This window comes from Balearica regulorum, chromosome 18, assembly GCF_011004875.1.
Source record: "Balearica regulorum gibbericeps isolate bBalReg1 chromosome 18, bBalReg1.pri, whole genome shotgun sequence".
Lineage (NCBI taxonomy): Eukaryota > Metazoa > Chordata > Aves > Gruiformes > Gruidae > Balearica > Balearica regulorum.
This window is the reverse complement of record NC_046201.1, coordinates 9,890,018-9,907,560: the sequence shown is the minus strand read 5'-3', so window position 1 is coordinate 9,907,560 and position 17,543 is coordinate 9,890,018. Positions and strand designations below refer to the sequence as shown.

Here is a 17,543-nt window from a genome sequence, read left to right as displayed (position 1 = left end):
AGCTTGGAAGAGACATGAGGGGAGACGAGCTTGCTGCCCAGTGCGGAGCTGGGCAGGAGTTCAGAGCTGGCTTATTTGGACAACAAGCCAGACTATCAGACAAATATAAATCCATCATCTACACCATTTTGGGAGCATTATAGTTTTCTTTAAAGCAGAGGGAAAAAGAAGATTCTGTGGCTGCAATGACATAAGTTTGTTAAGAAATCTGATGTCCATTGCAAGGTCTGGGCTCTGATCCAAGCCTTCTCACATGTCTCATAATCTGTAAACGTGGGAAGGTTATTGCATGCTGTTAGTCCTTAGGCAAAGGTGCAACAAGTTGTGTAGTATTGCATTGAGGCCTTATCCCAAGTAGTGGAGAAACACTGAAAGATGCTAAAACCAAGAGCTGACCAGTGTTTCTGGGAGATCATATTTAGGAGAAGCCTTTAAATACAATCTCTTTACTTAATTTCTCTTATGCCTCTTTCTCCCTGGTTCTGCTGTTTTCCTCTTTCTTTTTCAATGTGCATGCTTGTATTCCCCATGTCATGGAGTGAATTTTTTTCCCCAATGGTGCTATCTTGGCTCCCAGACATCATTAAATACTGATGAATATGTGGTGATGATGTATAGATGAAACTGTCTTTCTTCATTTGAGCCTTTTATCTTTTCAAATTTCTTACCCACATAGCATACAAAGTGTTTCCAGTCTTACTTCATCTAGCTGCTTTGCCTGTATGCCTCTCAAGCTTCAAGCCTGGCTTTGTTATTTTAAATTTCTTAGGCTTTAGAGTGTTTGGATAATTCTATCCAATTATGTCTGTTCTAAGACTATTTTTTTTCTTAAAAATTCCTTAAATAATTCCTTGTTTCTGTTTAATTCTTCAGCCACTTTGATCTCTCCACTATTCCAAATAAAACTTCTTCAGATTTCTACAGGGATGCAGACTGCATTTTCATTCTCTCTGATTTCTTCTTAACCCCTTTTTAAGCAACATGTCTGACTTTTTTTGTCTGTCATACTTCTCATATTTTGAATTCAAAGAAATGGATTTGTGTCTGGATATAATTTAATAATTTAAAGACCTAAACTTGCAGTTTGTGACTGTCAATTCTCTCCTCCCTTTGTTTGCTGACCTTTCTGCATCCTTGGAGGACTGAATTACAGCGCAGAAACTTGTTTTTCTTTCCATCTTTTGTGTTAAGAAAGTCCTAGCAAACATTTGAATATTGAAATCTCCCAGGAGTCATGCCCTAGTTGTCATGCTGAGCATTCTTTTTTTCTTTGTAATTTTTCCTAAATTTATTTTTTATGTACACACACAGAGTGAGGCTAGCAGAGGCCACTGTAATCTCCTAGTCTAACTTTCAATGGAATCCAAACAGGAGCATCTTCTCCACTGGTATGCTGCTTTCCCTTGTATGTGTCTGTAAAATAGTTTTATACTCTGTTCCTCATTGACAAGATGTGAATTGCATTAGTTCTCTCGATGTTTGCCTCAGCTTAGTTTTTTTATTCTTTGCAAAGATAATGACCTTTCTCTTTCTTCCCTACCTAATGTTTTCTTGCATGCTGTCCCTGCTTGCATTACCTTTCTAGTCATGACTCATTCATGTTGTCGTAGGTGCTGCCGTCATTACATCTCTCCAGTGTAAATGAAACGACTCATTTACTATCAGATCTATTGGCATTTATTTAGAGGTCCCAGAAGAGAAATCCCTTGGTGCAGCCAGTCAGCTGCAGCTTCTTTCCTGTGTTGCAGCAAGACTGGCAGCAGCAGCCGCCCACCCCTCCCTTTTGCAGGGGAAAACTAAATTTCTGAATCATTAGGAGAAGCAAACAGCCTGTGTAGCTGTGATGCCAAACAAGGGGTTTGATGTGGGCCCACCAGCCCATGCACAGAACAGTGTTTCTGCAGGATTTATCCCTGCTTATTCTGCTTTCAGCCTTCCCAACCAAACTCAAGTCCTGAAAATGCTGTCAGCTCTGTGTTTTCCAGGGAGAGGATAAAGCCTCTCCATAGTACTTGTCCTATCTCTCGGAAAGAGAAAAAGCAAGCCACATGGCTTTCTTCCTTCATAATTAGTCTCCTGACAGCGCATGGGAAACACATACCTGTGAGGAGTGAAAGACCTACTTAGTAAGGTGAAAGGCACACTGCCTACAGCTGTGTCTTGGTGTGGGTAGCTGGGCTTAACTCTAGGAAGCTGGAGAGCAACTGCTTGTGTCTAATTTGTATCTAGTGTAAACTTGTACTGGACACCGTAGCAAAATATTGCATTTAATTTCCACAGTAATAATCTGTACCTCCAGTCTCATTGATGTATATATTTGATTGATTATACTCATCTCATAACTAATCAGTGTAACTTTTAAGAGGCATTACCTTAAGAATGTAACCCTGGTCTCTGTAATCTCAAGATTCAAGTAGGGAAGGGTGTTTAAAGCTGGTCGTGTTTTGAGGGGCTGCATAAGGGTGTCCACAGTGACAGCTGCTGCCCAGGAGTGGGTGGCCACATAGAACCTCTGTTGCTCTTCACTCTTCTCGAGTGTGTGAGTATTTCCACAGCAGGAGTGGGGAATGTTAGAGTGGGGGTTTTTTTTGAGCTCCACTAGGTTCTCTGTAGACAAGTAAAAGCAAGTTTTACATTGTTTTGGGCAGTGTGCTGTTTTCTTTAAAAATCTCACTAAAAACTTTAAGGGGTGGAGGAAGAAGGTGGAAATACTGTAGCAGTGAATGTATATTTAACAGTTGGCAATCTGTTTTAGTGAGGATCAAAGGCACAGGGCCTATCATGCTTTGCAAGATGGGGAAATTGAGCCTTTTTGCCATATACTGAGAAACGGCGGATACTTCCGTGTTCTTTTTGAATCCTTTTAGCAGTGAGAGGGTGGAGAATGTGAGACTAATAATACTGAAAGTACAAAAACATGTACTTGTGCTTTTTTCTTAAAGGAAGCTTAATTTCCTTTCTATAACAGAAACATTTTTCTTCTGTAACAGAAGTACCCCAATATCCTTGTTTAAACAATCTCTCGGAAATAGATGTGTGGGTATGTGTTTGCAGTGTTCCTGCTGTCTTTAGATAAACTTTGTAGAGCTTTCAGTGTGGGAACGCTGACCTGAACTGCAGGCTGACCCCCGATCAGATAGCTGAACTTGAAGTAACGGTATTGACACAGGCGTCCACCAAGGTATTCTCAGTGTAGGAATTGATGCTGAAAACGTTTAATGTTCTGAAATAAGAGGCCAAAATAAATGTGTTTCAGTTGCTTTCCAAGGTAGCTGTTAAATAGCTCTGTGCTCGTGTGTAATCAAGTCCCTATGTCTGGTCTTCAGGGTTGTTTTCCTCTGTCTGTAACAACCCTGAAGACCATTCTTTCATTTTTAGATTCCTTTTCCAGTTGTCTCCATCTGGCTTTTCTAGGCTTTGTATCATAGCTATTAGCTTTTCAGCTATGAATACCTACAGTTCTTGGGGGTGTCCTTTATGGATTCATTTGGTCATTTTGGATCTTCCCAACTGTAATCATCTAGAGCTCAAAGAGTGAGAAGAAATGTGTATATTTGGAAAGCATGTTGAAAGTATTTGAGCAGCAATTTGTTTTTAAATGAAATTCCTCTCTTCAGATGTGTCCTGCTACTTCTCCTGATAATCTGTTTCAGCATGATCACAAGCATATTTTTGAAGCTACATGGGAGCAGTTTTACTTCTTCTAGCTATAGCTTAGATTGTTGTACAGAACCAGAAACCAATAAATGAAAATATTTTGCTTCTGAAGCTTGAATAAAGCTTATTAGGAGAGCTGCTCTTGCATGAGTGTGAAATTATTTGTTTCCATAACAGCCCTCTGAACCTTTTGGAGAACTGTGGGAAGGGGAGGTCTAAAAAGCTCACACTGTGTCCACTTGAATAGCTTGTTACTTTATGTATTTTTTTTTTAAAGGGATAAATAAAATTATTTGAGTGGATTTATTAAAAGAAGGTTGCTACTGTCTCTGTTAAAAGGAGACTCTACTGGAGTTTCTCAGGTTCAGCTCTGAAGCTCAGAGCAATTGAGCCTGCAGAAATCTTCTTCTGCTGAGAGATTGTCATGGGTGTCTTCTTCCAGCATGATCCAGAGGAGGAGGGAGAAAAGTGCTTTGGGACTAGGGGTGAAGTTGAAGCTGTATTGCGAGCCTGGCACTGCAGCTCTGACACATCCGTGCTGATGATTTGCTGCTGCTCATTCCCCAGCCTGTCTGCATTTGGGTAAAGATACGAAGTGGTTTCAAACAGTACTGTTCCAACCATGCCCAGAAATTCTTCTTGCTGGTAAGATGGAAGTTATCATTCTTACCAGGCAGCTCACCTAGTGGTATTATTGTTTGGATTTTGTTAGAATAATGTGAATGGTATGTGGTGCATCAAAAAATGCCAAATTCCAAGATGAGTGCTTTTGCCTGGATGTTGTATATCAAAGATGTCATTACTTTAGTGCTGGTCAGGTTAATTAACTGTTGCTACTTGATATTTCCAGTGTAAAAAAAGTAACACTACTATTAAGGAGTCATATTTTTAAATGCTGTTTAACTGATACAAAACAAACTTGTATTTTGTGGACAGCAAGGGACATACAAAAGTGTACTTTATTCAAGCTAGAGAAATAATTTAGAGTCCTGAGAGGTAGCTCTCAATCCTGGCAAATCTGAATACTAATCTTTTTAGCTTGGTCTGAGCTCAGCAGAAGTGTTTGGCTTGAATCGGATGAAGAAATGGATTGACTTTTCATATGTAAAAACCTTTCACTCTTTGGTTTTCTTTTACAGCGGTTTAGAAATTGGGGAGAAGAAAGTTTGGCTCTAGTAAGCCTTAGAATTATAATTGTTCTTTTAAACAGACTTTTGTGGCCATATTAAATATGAGAAGTATACAGGAACTCATGGTGGAGGAGAAGTTTTAATAACAAATGTTGGGCAAGATAAATACTAGTGCTGCTATTTGAGTGCTTCACAAATATTGGAAAATTAGTCATCTTTGTGTGGAAGGGAAACATCTTCAAGAAGGGATCCAGTAACATGGTGTCTTACTCCCAGCCCACGGAGGAAGCCCATGGAATTCTGTGTCAGATCTGTGTGTCAGACTTGAATCTTGGGAATAGCAGTCCTATGCTTTATTTGTAATACGTTAATATTTTGTGTATCTACACAGCAAACTGAGGGAGGTTTGTACTTGTAAAGCAACCATTAGTATTGTGACCCCAAATGCTAGAAACTAGTATTTTTTTTTACTTGAGAGGCTGTGGGAAGTGAGAGCCAACTTGGGACAGTTATTAAAGGCTATAGTTAAATAATGATAAAACCTTTTCATGCTCTTTTTCCTACTTTTTTGTTTCCTTTCCCAGGCATCAATTTTGGACTTGCACTCCGGAGCTCTTTCACTGGGGAAGCATTTTGTTAATCTGTACAGGTAAAATGGGACTGTGGCTCGCTGCCTCTCTTGTCATCCTACACGTCAGTGCTCATTGCCATTTCAAGTTTCTTAAGCCCTGTGGGCTGAGGTTAGTAATGACAAACTGTAGAAGTTGGTCAGATCACCACAGTTTCCATGACCAGTTAAACAGCTTTTGTGGCATGAAAACCGATCTTTTGTTGAGCTGGGCTCTTTGAAAGCTACCATTACCTTTGCATGGGTAAATATTAGTATTTTTTCCACAGTTATAGTCTAGTTTGTCAGCAGTAGAAGAAATCAAGTAGTTTGAACTCTTAAAGACTTAAATCCATGTGCTTATTCATTGTGTGGGAGGGGACTCTCTTCCTGCCTGGGGAATTCCATTATCAGTTGCTGCACCTTGATCCTTTCATCTTTTAACAATCTTTGAGCGATGCTTTGGGAACATGACACTCAAAAGCATTTGTAGGACTTCTTTGGTATTGTTTTCACTTATTGATTGTGGGTAAAGCATGGATGGAGGTGAGAAGGCATCTTGGTGTTACTTGAGCAGTCTGATTCAGCAACTCCTCTTTTAGACTGTTGTTTTTAACTTTTCAGGTACTTTGGGAACAAAATTCAAGACATCTTCACAGAAGAGGATTTTGCATTATATCGGTAAAGATTTTCAATAACTGCTGAATGAACTACAAAACATAACTTATTTTTTTATAGAGTACCAGTTGGGTGGGGATTGCCCTTTGGATTCGGACACACAATTGAATTTGCAGCTAAAATAGTAATCTCTGAGAACTAAGATGCCTTGAGGAAAATAAGTAAAAGCTTTTGGTGACTGCCTGATAAATAACATTTGCTGCTTTGAACTTAGCTGCATTACCAATGTCAGGACAGTATTGATGGTGTAAATGTAACCAGAGTGATGGCAGCACCACACGTTTCCCTTTCTGTGTAAGGGGCTGATGCCAGCAGAGAGCTGCTTCATCCGAGTTCTGCGGCTGTTTGCTGGAACAGTATAGCTGGGATGTAAAATCTGTTAGCATTAACTCCTATGTCACACACGTTATCCAAGAGGTGTTGTGTTAGATGATAAAGACAATCCAATCCTATTATTATCTTAGGAACTTGGGGTTTTTGGGTGAAGTGTAGCAAAAGATTAAAAGTGGTAAAGCAGGAAGTGGAAGGATTTCAAATTACTAATCTTCTGGCTAGAGAAGCAGAGTGTACTTTCCCCCTAAGAAGCCAGAATATGAAATAGTGCTATAATGTAATAGCTTTGGCATCTGATGCTTTTAGCTTTCCTGTAGACCTGTTCATATACTTAACGAAGACAACAAACGTAATGAGTTCCATGTGTCTGCGAAGGTGTGTGGCCAAAGTTTAGGAACAAGCATTCTTTGTTGACTAGACACAATAAATCTTTAGCTATGCATTTTGGTTGCTTTCTCATAATTTATAATGTACCTGGCTTGAACATTTTAACTCTTTTTGTCTTTTTTCCTGCCTTTGTGAAGGAATATGACCTCCCTCTAGTGGTGGAAGTACTATTAAGTAGCCAAATAGGTTTATTAGTTTTGTTAGTAATTTTATTTATATTAAAATATTAACCACTTAAAGCTTATTTGTTTGACAGCTGGTTTTAGATACTTTGTCTTTATAGTTGAACTTTAAAATGTGTTTACTTCTACCCCCAAAAATCACAAAAATGAGATGTTTTCTTGAGTATTGTTGAACTCTGAATGTATAAAGAAAACATAGTTTCTGCCACCAAAATAGTGGGGAATATCTTGAAAATAGTCTTTGTTTTGCCTTTCATTCTGTAGAAGATACAAAAAATCTGTAGAAATAACATGAGTATATGGAGGGGGTGTCTTACCCCAGAATACTTCTGTTTCACATAAACAGAAATTAATGAAAATTATTGAAAAATGGAATATTTCTGATTCTTACACTGAGATGACAGCTGCTAGGGAATATCAATATTCCATTGGTATTTGCATGCCAATGTAGGGATGTTTCAGTCTGCTGGATATGCATCTAATATAAAATATATTATTAAATGCTTCTGTTCATATTAATGGCAGTGCTTCAACACAGATTGTAGTACCTTATGTCCTTAAATTATTTTTATGCTATTCTTGGGAGTATTTATCTTCATTACTTTCACTTACCTATGAAGGTCCACTTAAAAATCCACTCTTGAGAGAAATAACTGAATGTAATTCATGTCTAAGTATCACTGATTGCAACAATAACAAATCTGAGTAGGCATTCTGAGCCAGGAGGCTGGTTTCTGAACTGTCTCTGTCAAAATTATGTTGCTTCAGAGTCAATTATGGTTTCTAGGCTGACGCTTTAACCACCATCTGCCAAGCATATTCCTTTTGTTTTACATAACAGATGCATCTTTATCTAGAAGAGAGACCTTTGAATCTGGATGCTTGGTTTAAGGGTTGTGACTTCAGCAGAAAATGGCACCATCAAAGATTTATTCCAAAAATCTTACAACTTAAGGTAGAGACAGAATGAGCAGAGGGAGAGCTGATAGCACGCTTTCTTCCTTCCTTCATCCTGCAGAATGTGTGACTTCTGTTAAAACTTTCTGGCTGCAGAAGAGCATTGCCTGTGCTGCCTTTGGTGCTTTTCATGGGGAGCAGTGCGGGGATGTTGACAAGTGGGCTAGAGAAGCTGTATAGTTTTGCAAAGCTTTGAGTGTTCCTGTCACTGTACTTGAATCACACTTACAGTGATTCCTAACAGTGCATTTTTTTGCTGGTCTGGTAGAGCTTGTAGCTTACAGAAACTTTTAAGTTCTTTTACTCAGTCCTTTATGCTGCTGCTGCTACATTAAGCTGGCAACTTTACAACCTAGTGAACATCCTTTCTCTTAACTTGTATGTTCCTTTGACTTCTAGCTACTTTGGCTTTTTTCTCCTCATTGCCCTGAGTCCAAAATAGACTTCAGTAACGGCTTTTATAGAAGGTGGTGATGTGCTCTGTTCAGTGAGTTCTGTTCTGCCTTTCCCTGAGCATGGTCTGTGCATTTTGATATTATCCAGTGACTCGGTGCAAATGTACAAGGAGTGCTGCTGACAAATTCTGGGAGGGATTCACTTGTTACTTAAATTGTTGACTGGATGCTGTACTCCTACATTTATTGCCATAGCAGAGCTCTGTTTAGTGCATCTGATCAGAGCCAGGGGTACCCTTTAAGCAGTTTGAATGATAGAATAGTTGCTGTGTTTGTGAAAATGAATGCTTACAGTCTCTAGCATAAAGAAGTATTTTCTTTGTGGCTATAGTACAGCAGAGCTCTCCCAGAAGTTTTTGATATATGGGGGGACAGAGGAAAACGCATGAAGAACGCGTGGGCCAGGATCAAGAAGGGAGGGGAGGCTCCTCCTTCTGGCACATTTGAGAAGTGGCTGAGGGAACAGTGTGGCTCTTACTGTACCAGATCCAAGGTAGCCAGAATCTCTGAGCTCATTCATTGCTTCCTTGAGAGCACTTTCTAAGCTGGAATTTGGCTTATCTTGTCAGGTGATTGTGTACGTTTTGTACATGAAGTACAATGCATTTGTCATTAAGTGTTTTACCAATAGCCTATATAGGCTGCATCTGGAATTACAGGGAAGGGAATGGAAAGAAAAACTTGCAGTCATGTTATTGATAAATGTTGAAATGGCCAGGTTAGTGGAAAGCAGACTGTATGGAAGAGGGTTTTTTATAGGCTAAGAAGTGACTTATACTTCTTTTGAAAACAGCTACGTGCTATATTTGGCATACACTGGGCACAGAATGAGCTGAAGTACACGGATGCATGTGTTCAGATACATGCTTTATAGAATTATAGGGAACACTTTGATCTCTAAAAGAAGTCATGCCTTTGCTCCTACTGCAAGGTAAACATTTGATTCCCATGTATAGTGTTTAATTTGCTATCGTAGAGGGACACGAGATACCTTATGAAATTTGAAGCAGAGGTCATGTTTGCACTGACAGGTTTGTCAACCTGTTGATGACTCCTGCAGTGGGGTAAACGTGACTGTGGAACGAAGGGTAACCACGATTATCACAAAGCACCCCAAAAAACATACCTCCTGCAGCACGCTGTTATCTTTGGCACCAAACTTGAAATGAATGGGTTTTTACACATTCTGACATCACTACAAGCTAAGATTTTCTTGTCATTAGTTACAACAGTGCAATGCAGTGTTTTCTAGTAAGATCAGTATTCTGCACCTTAATTCTCCCCCACCCCCTGCATTAAGTTCTTCTATACTTTATGTGGCTTGCTTAAACTTATTTTGAACTGCAGCCACTTAAATATGACAGTGAGAAGTTCTGGTTGTTGTTTGCATGCATTGGGAAAGTCTTCTCTTGCGTTTTTCCATATTCTTCTTATAGTGCCTATGCATTTGACTTGACTGCCATGTTATTAGAAAGTAGTTATTAAACACTATCTATGTGTAGAAATAATATTTATCTGCTGGCTCAGCTAGGAATTTCATGGAGTGTCTGTAACTTTTGAGCAGTACAGTACATACTCAAGCAAGAAAAAGCATTTAGGCACTCAAAGGTGTTGCTCTTTTTCAGCAAATCTTTGCCATATGGGTTATTCACTGAAACATCAGTAGAAACCTGCAGCGTAATCATGACTGATGTGCAATTTTATTTTTTTTAGTTTTTCTTGTTGATTCTCTCTAATTGGGTTACTTATTGCACTGCATTATAGTGCAATAAATGTTGTTCATATTTGTAGGCACAGTTTTCCCAGTTTAATAGTTTGCATTGAATATAAACTGCTCGGGCATTCCTTGGAGGTGTATCAGATGACACTTTGTATCAGGATAGTATTTTATGCTTTAAAACCTAAGAGCATCCACAGGATGTGAAGAAATAGAGGCTGAGATGTCCTGTCACTCTTTGCTCTATCATGTGTTACACAGGTTTCTGTTGTACCTCTTGAATTCAACCCTGAACTCTGAGAATGCCCAATTTGCAGCAGTGTAGAGTACATGTATTTTTGTCATGTGTGTACGCTGGGGAAGAAAAAAAAATCCAGTCTTGAGTATTTCCTTTCTGTCCCTGCTGTTTCTTTTTACAAAGGTCATCCTGTGAAGGGCTTTTTTTATGAGCAAAGCTTGCTGGAAAGGAGTCTTGTTGCCAGTGACCACTACACATGTGTTTAGAGAAAAAAACTAAGCAAACTAACCCAATGTTAGATTTGAAGTTCATTGAAATTAATAAATGACTTCCTACTGACTTCAGCATGTGCTGGATTAGGCCCTAAAAAAATAATTTGGTTGTTCCCCCAGCTCTCGCAAATATGTCTGAGAGCACTGAAGACAAACTAGAAGATTAAGTGTCCTCTCCCCATGAGACTTAACTTTTTTACAACTTTGCAGCCTGCATATGAAGCAAAGTTACTTCTGCTTTGTTATTTTTAACTTTTTATTATAGGCAAGTCAAGTGAACCCCTCTTGCTCATGGAGCTCTGATGTGAATAGTCAGTATTTTTTTGCGTGGTGACCTCTTTCTTGAAGGAAGGCTGTTGCTCTAAACATGCTCCCTGGACATATGACATCATGGTCTGTCTGTACTATGTGTTAGCACAGCTGCAAATGCAAAGGGTAAATAACTGTTCTTTGAAGCCTGGTCCAAGATCTATTACAACCAGTGGGACTTTCTGATAGCGTACCATTTGTTTTGTTGAACAGTAAATTACTTGTATGCATAAAATTCATGTTCGCCTGCTACATACACCATGATTGTCTTGATTAAGTTTTGAGTGATGCTGTGCTATGTAGGATGAGAGCTCACTGGGAAGCAAAAGGCAGGAGAACAGAAGTCAACTGAAGAAATGCAAGGTTGGCACCTCTTGTCACCCCATGCACTTGAAGAAGCTACTGTGATTAAAAGTAATTCTTGAAGCCAGTAGCACCCAGGGAAACAAGAAGCCAGCAGTATGCTTCCACACCCCAAAACCAGCTGCCTAGGTCAGCTGAAGGCAGCTGCTTCCATGAGACCAGGATAGCACCTATAGTCATGCTTTTAGACCTACCACCTCAACTGCTTCATAATCTGTTTTCCTGTTCGTGACTTCTCCTGCCTACTTGATTTATAAACAGGAAAACCCCCTTACCTTCTGAAAAATATGCTTATTTTCTCTTTGCAGCATACTTAAACTGTTGAGTTTATTTTCCTTTCTTTTGATAACCCATTGGTCCAAACCAGGTAGACTTGTGGTTATTATTTTGGAAGGTTGGTTGTTTTGGTTTGTAAAACATGCGATCTTGCCCAAAGCCATTGCACGTAAGCCTCAAAGAGGAGCGAAGCTTTAATGGAGCCTTGTAAACACTAGGCAGCAAATCTTAATAGAAAGCTTTTAAAAGTGGAAAAGGAATCTGCCTGAAAGAGGAAGTAGTACTGCTTAGAGTAATACAACCACTGGAGATTTAAAGTTATGTCAAGACTGTGGCCTAACTACTTCAGAGTAGATATATTCCAGCTGGCTGATGCAACTGGCCACCCAGGGTCAGCCAGGGAATATGCTGCTTTAGTATTTGTGGGTTAGGTTATTAATTCTTGTGTTGGGTTGTTGAAAGTGCCAACTGCCTTCGATTCGTGATGGAGTGAAATGAGTAATTACATTTAATGCTTTTTGGGAAATCTAAGGCAGAGTCTGCTGAAGTCCTACTTCTTGGAAAGAAAACAGATGGAAAGATCAAGCTCCCACAGGCATGAGAGGAAGGACCTGTAGATCCTCTCCTGATGTCAGTTTTGCAAACTCTACCACTGTGTAGCTCTCAACTTGAAACCTCAGTTCATGCAGCCATGTAAATACCTGGAAATCTCAGCTCTGACTTAATTTGATGGTTTGCTGTTTCACATGTAAAACAGCTTGAATTGACCCTTAAAGCTTAGATCCCTAAAAATGTAAAGTGAGACAAGTTAAAAATCAAATCTGTATGTGTTTTTTTATTTTTACTTTTGGTGAGGGACAAGATGTGAACAGCATGAATACTTAGGATTTTTTTAGTACTTGTAGAAATAGTTTTCAAGAAGTGACTTTCACAACCTAACACTGTAGGTCTAGTTTTAGTTGTCACTTCCTTTTAGTCACTGTTTAAGTTCCCTAGAGAAATACTTGGGGAAAAAACTTTCTTGAAAATTATGCTGAAGTTCAGTACTACCCAGTGGAGCAAAGATGCAAAACTACAAATGTAACACCATGCACAACTTCAGAAGTGTGTTTACTCAGAGTATCTTGTTTGTGTGCTGCTTTTGAAGCACTTAGGAAGGAAGAAAAGGAAGATTAATACAATCACTAAGAATGTGTTAACATTGGGAAGGAACAATATAGAGATTTTAAGAAGCGTCGAGGATTACATCTTAAACCCCAATGTTTTCATTTAATCTCATTGTGTTATTGCACTCTTGTCTGCCTTTTAAATTTACTCAAAGTTAAATAGTAGCTGTATTTGTTTACTGATGGGATATGCCAGTGTTATTCCTCGTTAATCACAGATCTCTTCTCTTTAAAAGTGCCGTTGAGTGAAGTAAGGCTGGCAGTTCTAGATGGCCCCATTCTAGCCCTGTATGCAGCTAAATCTGGCCTGAAAGATGGATGCTGCTATATAAGCAGTTCTGTATAGTAACACATCTGTGATTGTTAGTCTTCTTTTTTCCTAATCTTAAAAACAAAAATAAAAATCCTGTTCTGTTCTTTCTGTCTCCCAAGAAACACAGGAATAGTCAAAGTAGAAATAGTTTGGTTAAATCTTTGAAAACAGTTGGGAAAGACATCTTGCATTCATATTTAAGGAAAATGTGGTCATGATACCAATACAGATGTCCGAGATGACTGAGTTTCATGGTGCCAGGGACTTTATCAGTTAATTTAAAATTAGAAGGTTCTTCAGAGGCAATCCTTTATGAAGATACAACTCTCTATTTGTCTGCTTTGGATTAAAAATATATATGTGAAAGACGTTAATCTTCTTAGTAGTTAATAAACAGTGAGATATGTATGGATTTTTTTTTTTCAGGAAAACAGACTGCTTACACAAAGAAACTTTAAAACCTAGGCCACAGGAGACAAGTGGTTTCTTTTTGTTGATATTCTGAGAATTAAAAAACCCAAACCAACAACTCCCAACCTAAAACACAGGGTGTCTCTTCTTAATGTAGTAGATCTTGTATAGTTAAGGAAAAATAACAGAGAAAGTACGGGTGTAAGTTCCCTGTGATTTATCAGCTGAGGAAGAAGCTTAGCTCTAAAGAAGCAATGACAGTGAGTGAGAGAGGTGTGTGTCACTTGGTGTGTTGTGTTCTTTGCAGTGATGTGAGACAGAGAGTTCAGCAAAGGATTGCTCAGGCGTTTGGTATCCGCTCTGCTTCTATGTACCTGACTAAGCCAACGTTCTTCTCGAGAATAAACAACACAGAAGCAAAGACAACACACGATGAATACTGGCACCCACATGTTGACAAGGTAAGTAGGAGGCAGCTGGGATGCAAATGTTTCCTGTTAGATCACTTTAAAGTAATTTTGTATTAAACAATCAGTCAAACATGTTTGAAAACTGGTGCTTGTAAAAAAAATCCTTTGGGGGATGAACCTAATGGAAGGATAAGTGAGTTTTAAAAAGGAATATACTGGTTGATGTTTCTATTTTATTTTCTGTACTTTAGTTCTGCTAGAATTAATAAATTATGTGAATGACTACTCAGGAATCTCTTTTGTCAGAAACATTGATTAAATTGACCTGCACCTACAAAGTGTTTCAGTTTCATCAAACTTACATTTCCAGTTAGCGTCTCACTCTCAGCCAGGTCTAGCGGGAGCTATGCCACTGGTCAGTCAATCACTGTTGTTAGTTGATCTGAGACTCGTGAGAAATGCTTAACATCACATTTCAGTTATATGTGAATTGAGGCTTTTTAGTGCATGTTCTTCAATGGGGATATGGTACCCTCTTTTAATAATTGGATGTTTTGTTCATTTTAGAATGGAAGTATTGTGACTTTCTGAACTGTATAGTCCTCTACCTGTAGGCTCACAGCCTAATACTTTGCACTTCTCAATAGACTTAAATGATTTGGAATTGATATTGAGTTTATTTCTGAATTTAATGGAGTTCAAAGGTTTGGCATAGCAGAATACAAACTAACAATGGAAGAATTAAATAAAAAAAATTCCACCAAAAAAAACCCCTAGAATACCCACATTTCATGTCTTCAGGATTGAAAACTAGTCACTCTAGAGTCATGGATCACCCAAGGTAGAACCACATAAAACTTAACTCATCAAAATCTAAGTTATGCCTCAGTGCTAGAGTCTGTGTGTGTGGATAGTGTACCTGGAAGTCTATAGACTGAAACATCTACCATAAAAATCAGAGAAATATTCCTTGCCTTGAAAATATTTGCTGGAAAATGTCAGGCTGAAGGAAGTATTATGTCTGTTGCTTACAATGTTAGTGTAAGTTCCTGTGCCCTTCTTGTCATGTAGGCAGAAGCAGCTTCAATTTAGAGAACATGGTGACAGTGATGATAACTGATATAGCCGCTCTTCGAAAGAAGAAAATAACACAGGGTGGAATTTGCAGTCACTGATACAGCAAAGACGAGACCAGCTTGCGGATGCTTCTTGTATAAAAAGCTGCGATGTAACCATTGAATAGGAGTAGACCTAGGACCAGAGGTGGTAGGGATGACTTTGCGGTGCACATTATTTTGACTAGTGCTGATAAGAACTCATTGTAGGGAGCAAATTGTGCTGGTGGGGTTCGCAGGAATTCTATCACATACTGCGCTCACTTCCAAGAGACGTCATATAAACTAGTGATTCTGGCTGTGTGAACTGCAATAAATTCATAGGTTCCTCATAGTTTTTTCACACTTTCAGAGAATAGAATTTGACTGCCACAAGGGAAGAGAAAGCAGTAAATATCAATAGCTGATGGCTATTTTCTCCACTTTTTTCTTTCAGCCCAAAAAAGTGTATTAGAATTTCAGACTCTGATTTATTACTATAATGAGATTTGTGTCTGCACAAGCATTAGGCTTGCCAATATTCTCTTTATTCTTTTCTGCATGTGTTTTGCATTGCTAAATGAATAAGTTGCGTTGGTTAGATAATCTCACAATTAAGTGTTTCTACCTAAATCTCTTCTCTAATGTATGAGTTATTTTGTCATAGAAGCAAATCTGTTTCCACAAAGAGAATTTTGTTTTCTTTGTAGAAGCTGCTTCTCTGTTATGGCATCCTGACAGTGCCTGTGCATGATGGACAGCAGGCTAGATGTTTTGCTGGTTTTATCCGTCTGTTTTGTCCACATTTTGTTTATCTTGCAGGCTGTCTATTCAGGGAGCAGAGACACCAACTGATTGGCTTTGGCTTTTTCTAACCCACTCCCAGCTTCAAAAAAAAAACCAAACCAATACAAACACAAAATGTGGTCTTAAACTTGCTATGCATAACCTAAACCTTAATAGTTTCTATACTGAATAATTAGGTAGTCTGATTTATGACAGCAATGAAGAAATAATTACCCAGTTGGGGCAGTTACCAAGCACCTTGTTCATAATCATGTAGAATTTGGGCCCCGAAAAATAGCGTACCTGCTGTAAAATATGAAAGTGTGACTTATGCTAAATTTCAAGGTATTTTCTGAGAAGTATTGTTTAGATAACTCTGGGACTTAAAACTGTAGTTTGTCCTGTTTATTCTATATAAGTAGTTCGAACATTTTTCACTTCTGTAGCAGCTGACTTCTGCAGTAAGTTGTCTGTATGGGGAAAACTAAAGCATTCAGACCATCGAAGTGCTTTTTGTCTGTGCCTTAAACTTATGTTGTAGGTTTGCTTGAATATATTTTAATGTGGTTATTGACATTCTTGTTCCAGAGCATACTTGCAGTAAGGATTGCATGTGACAATGTCAGAGTTGGCTCACTGTCTGTGCTGTCGTGACAGCAACGTTGCATGCTAAGCTCGGAGCCTTGTGTGGATCAGTTCCCTTTCATTTTTTGGGGGAGCACAAGGGAACAAAACTCGCTGTGGCTGGGGGCCAGGGAAATGGGCTTTGTGGGTACTGAGGAGGAGAGACCTAGAGCAGATGTTGGAGAGATGGACAGGGATCATTCTTATGGAAACTGCCCCAGCTCAGTGGTTTATCCCTTCTCTAGGGTAAAGGACTTCAGCTATTGCCAGATAATACAGTTACTCCTATGGTTTAAGTGATAGCAGTTTGCATTGCCTAGTTGAAAATTCAGAGTTTGAACTGGGTTAGTGATGCCTTAAATAGGGTCTGATAGAGATAAATCCTTGATCCTGTTCACTTCATGTCCATCATGAAAGTCCAAATTGCATCATCACATATCATTGCTACTGGATACTGGCTGCCTTCACTTCTGGTACATCATTCACTTGAATTGGCATCAAAGGATTAATTTGAATCCTTTCCTTGCTGCACAAACAAACCTCTAATTCCTCTAACTTCTGTTTGTGTGTCAAAAGATCTGATCTGGTATAATTTTCCCTTTAAGTGCAATTGGAACAGAGCTGTCTGTGGATGTAGCATTCATGTACATGTTTGCCAGATCATAATTTACCAAAAATGTTACAGTATGTGTAGAATATGACTGTATATAATTTTAGCCTATTATAGGTGTACATTATGTATATTTGTAGCTGTGTTATGTATTTAGAAAGAGATGAAAAAAAGTATAGCTGATCTGGCTATGCAGGAGACTGAATTCAAATAGAAGGTCAGAAAATATTTCAGAGAAGGCTAAATAGGACAGACAAGTTGTATAGCTTCATAAGTTGTCTTCACTGCAGTCAGCCTGCCTTGTATTTTAATTTCTTCAACAAACTAAGTTTCACTTACTGCTTCCAGACTACAGTTGAAAGCAAGGGGAGAGGTGGGGCGGAAGCATTGCTATTCATCCAAGGTAGGAAATACTCCTGCTCTCATCTGAGAAGTATTCTTATATGCCTGCAAAATAAGTGTGAATACTGAGGAGTTGAAGAAAGATGAACAAAACTCAGCACGTTAAAAAATTTTGCCAGTTTGTTGGATACTCTTCCGTGGTATCCATATTTATGCTTTCCCCTTA

The 17,543-nt window shown here is 38.8% G+C and overlaps 1 protein-coding gene across 2 annotated transcripts in view; it reads left to right on the top strand.

The window, feature by feature from the left end:
* OGFOD3 (2-oxoglutarate and iron dependent oxygenase domain containing 3) overlaps positions 1-17,543 on the top strand; it is a 48,896-nt gene that overhangs the window by 10,394 nt on the left and 20,959 nt on the right. For both annotated transcript variants that reach the window (XM_075770819.1, XM_075770817.1), the window contains exons 5-7: positions 5,372-5,436; positions 6,019-6,075; positions 13,759-13,912. In XM_075770819.1, coding sequence (XP_075626934.1) covers positions 5,372-5,436; positions 6,019-6,075; positions 13,759-13,912 — 276 coding nt within the window. The remainder of the gene's footprint in view (positions 1-5,371; positions 5,437-6,018; positions 6,076-13,758; positions 13,913-17,543) is intronic.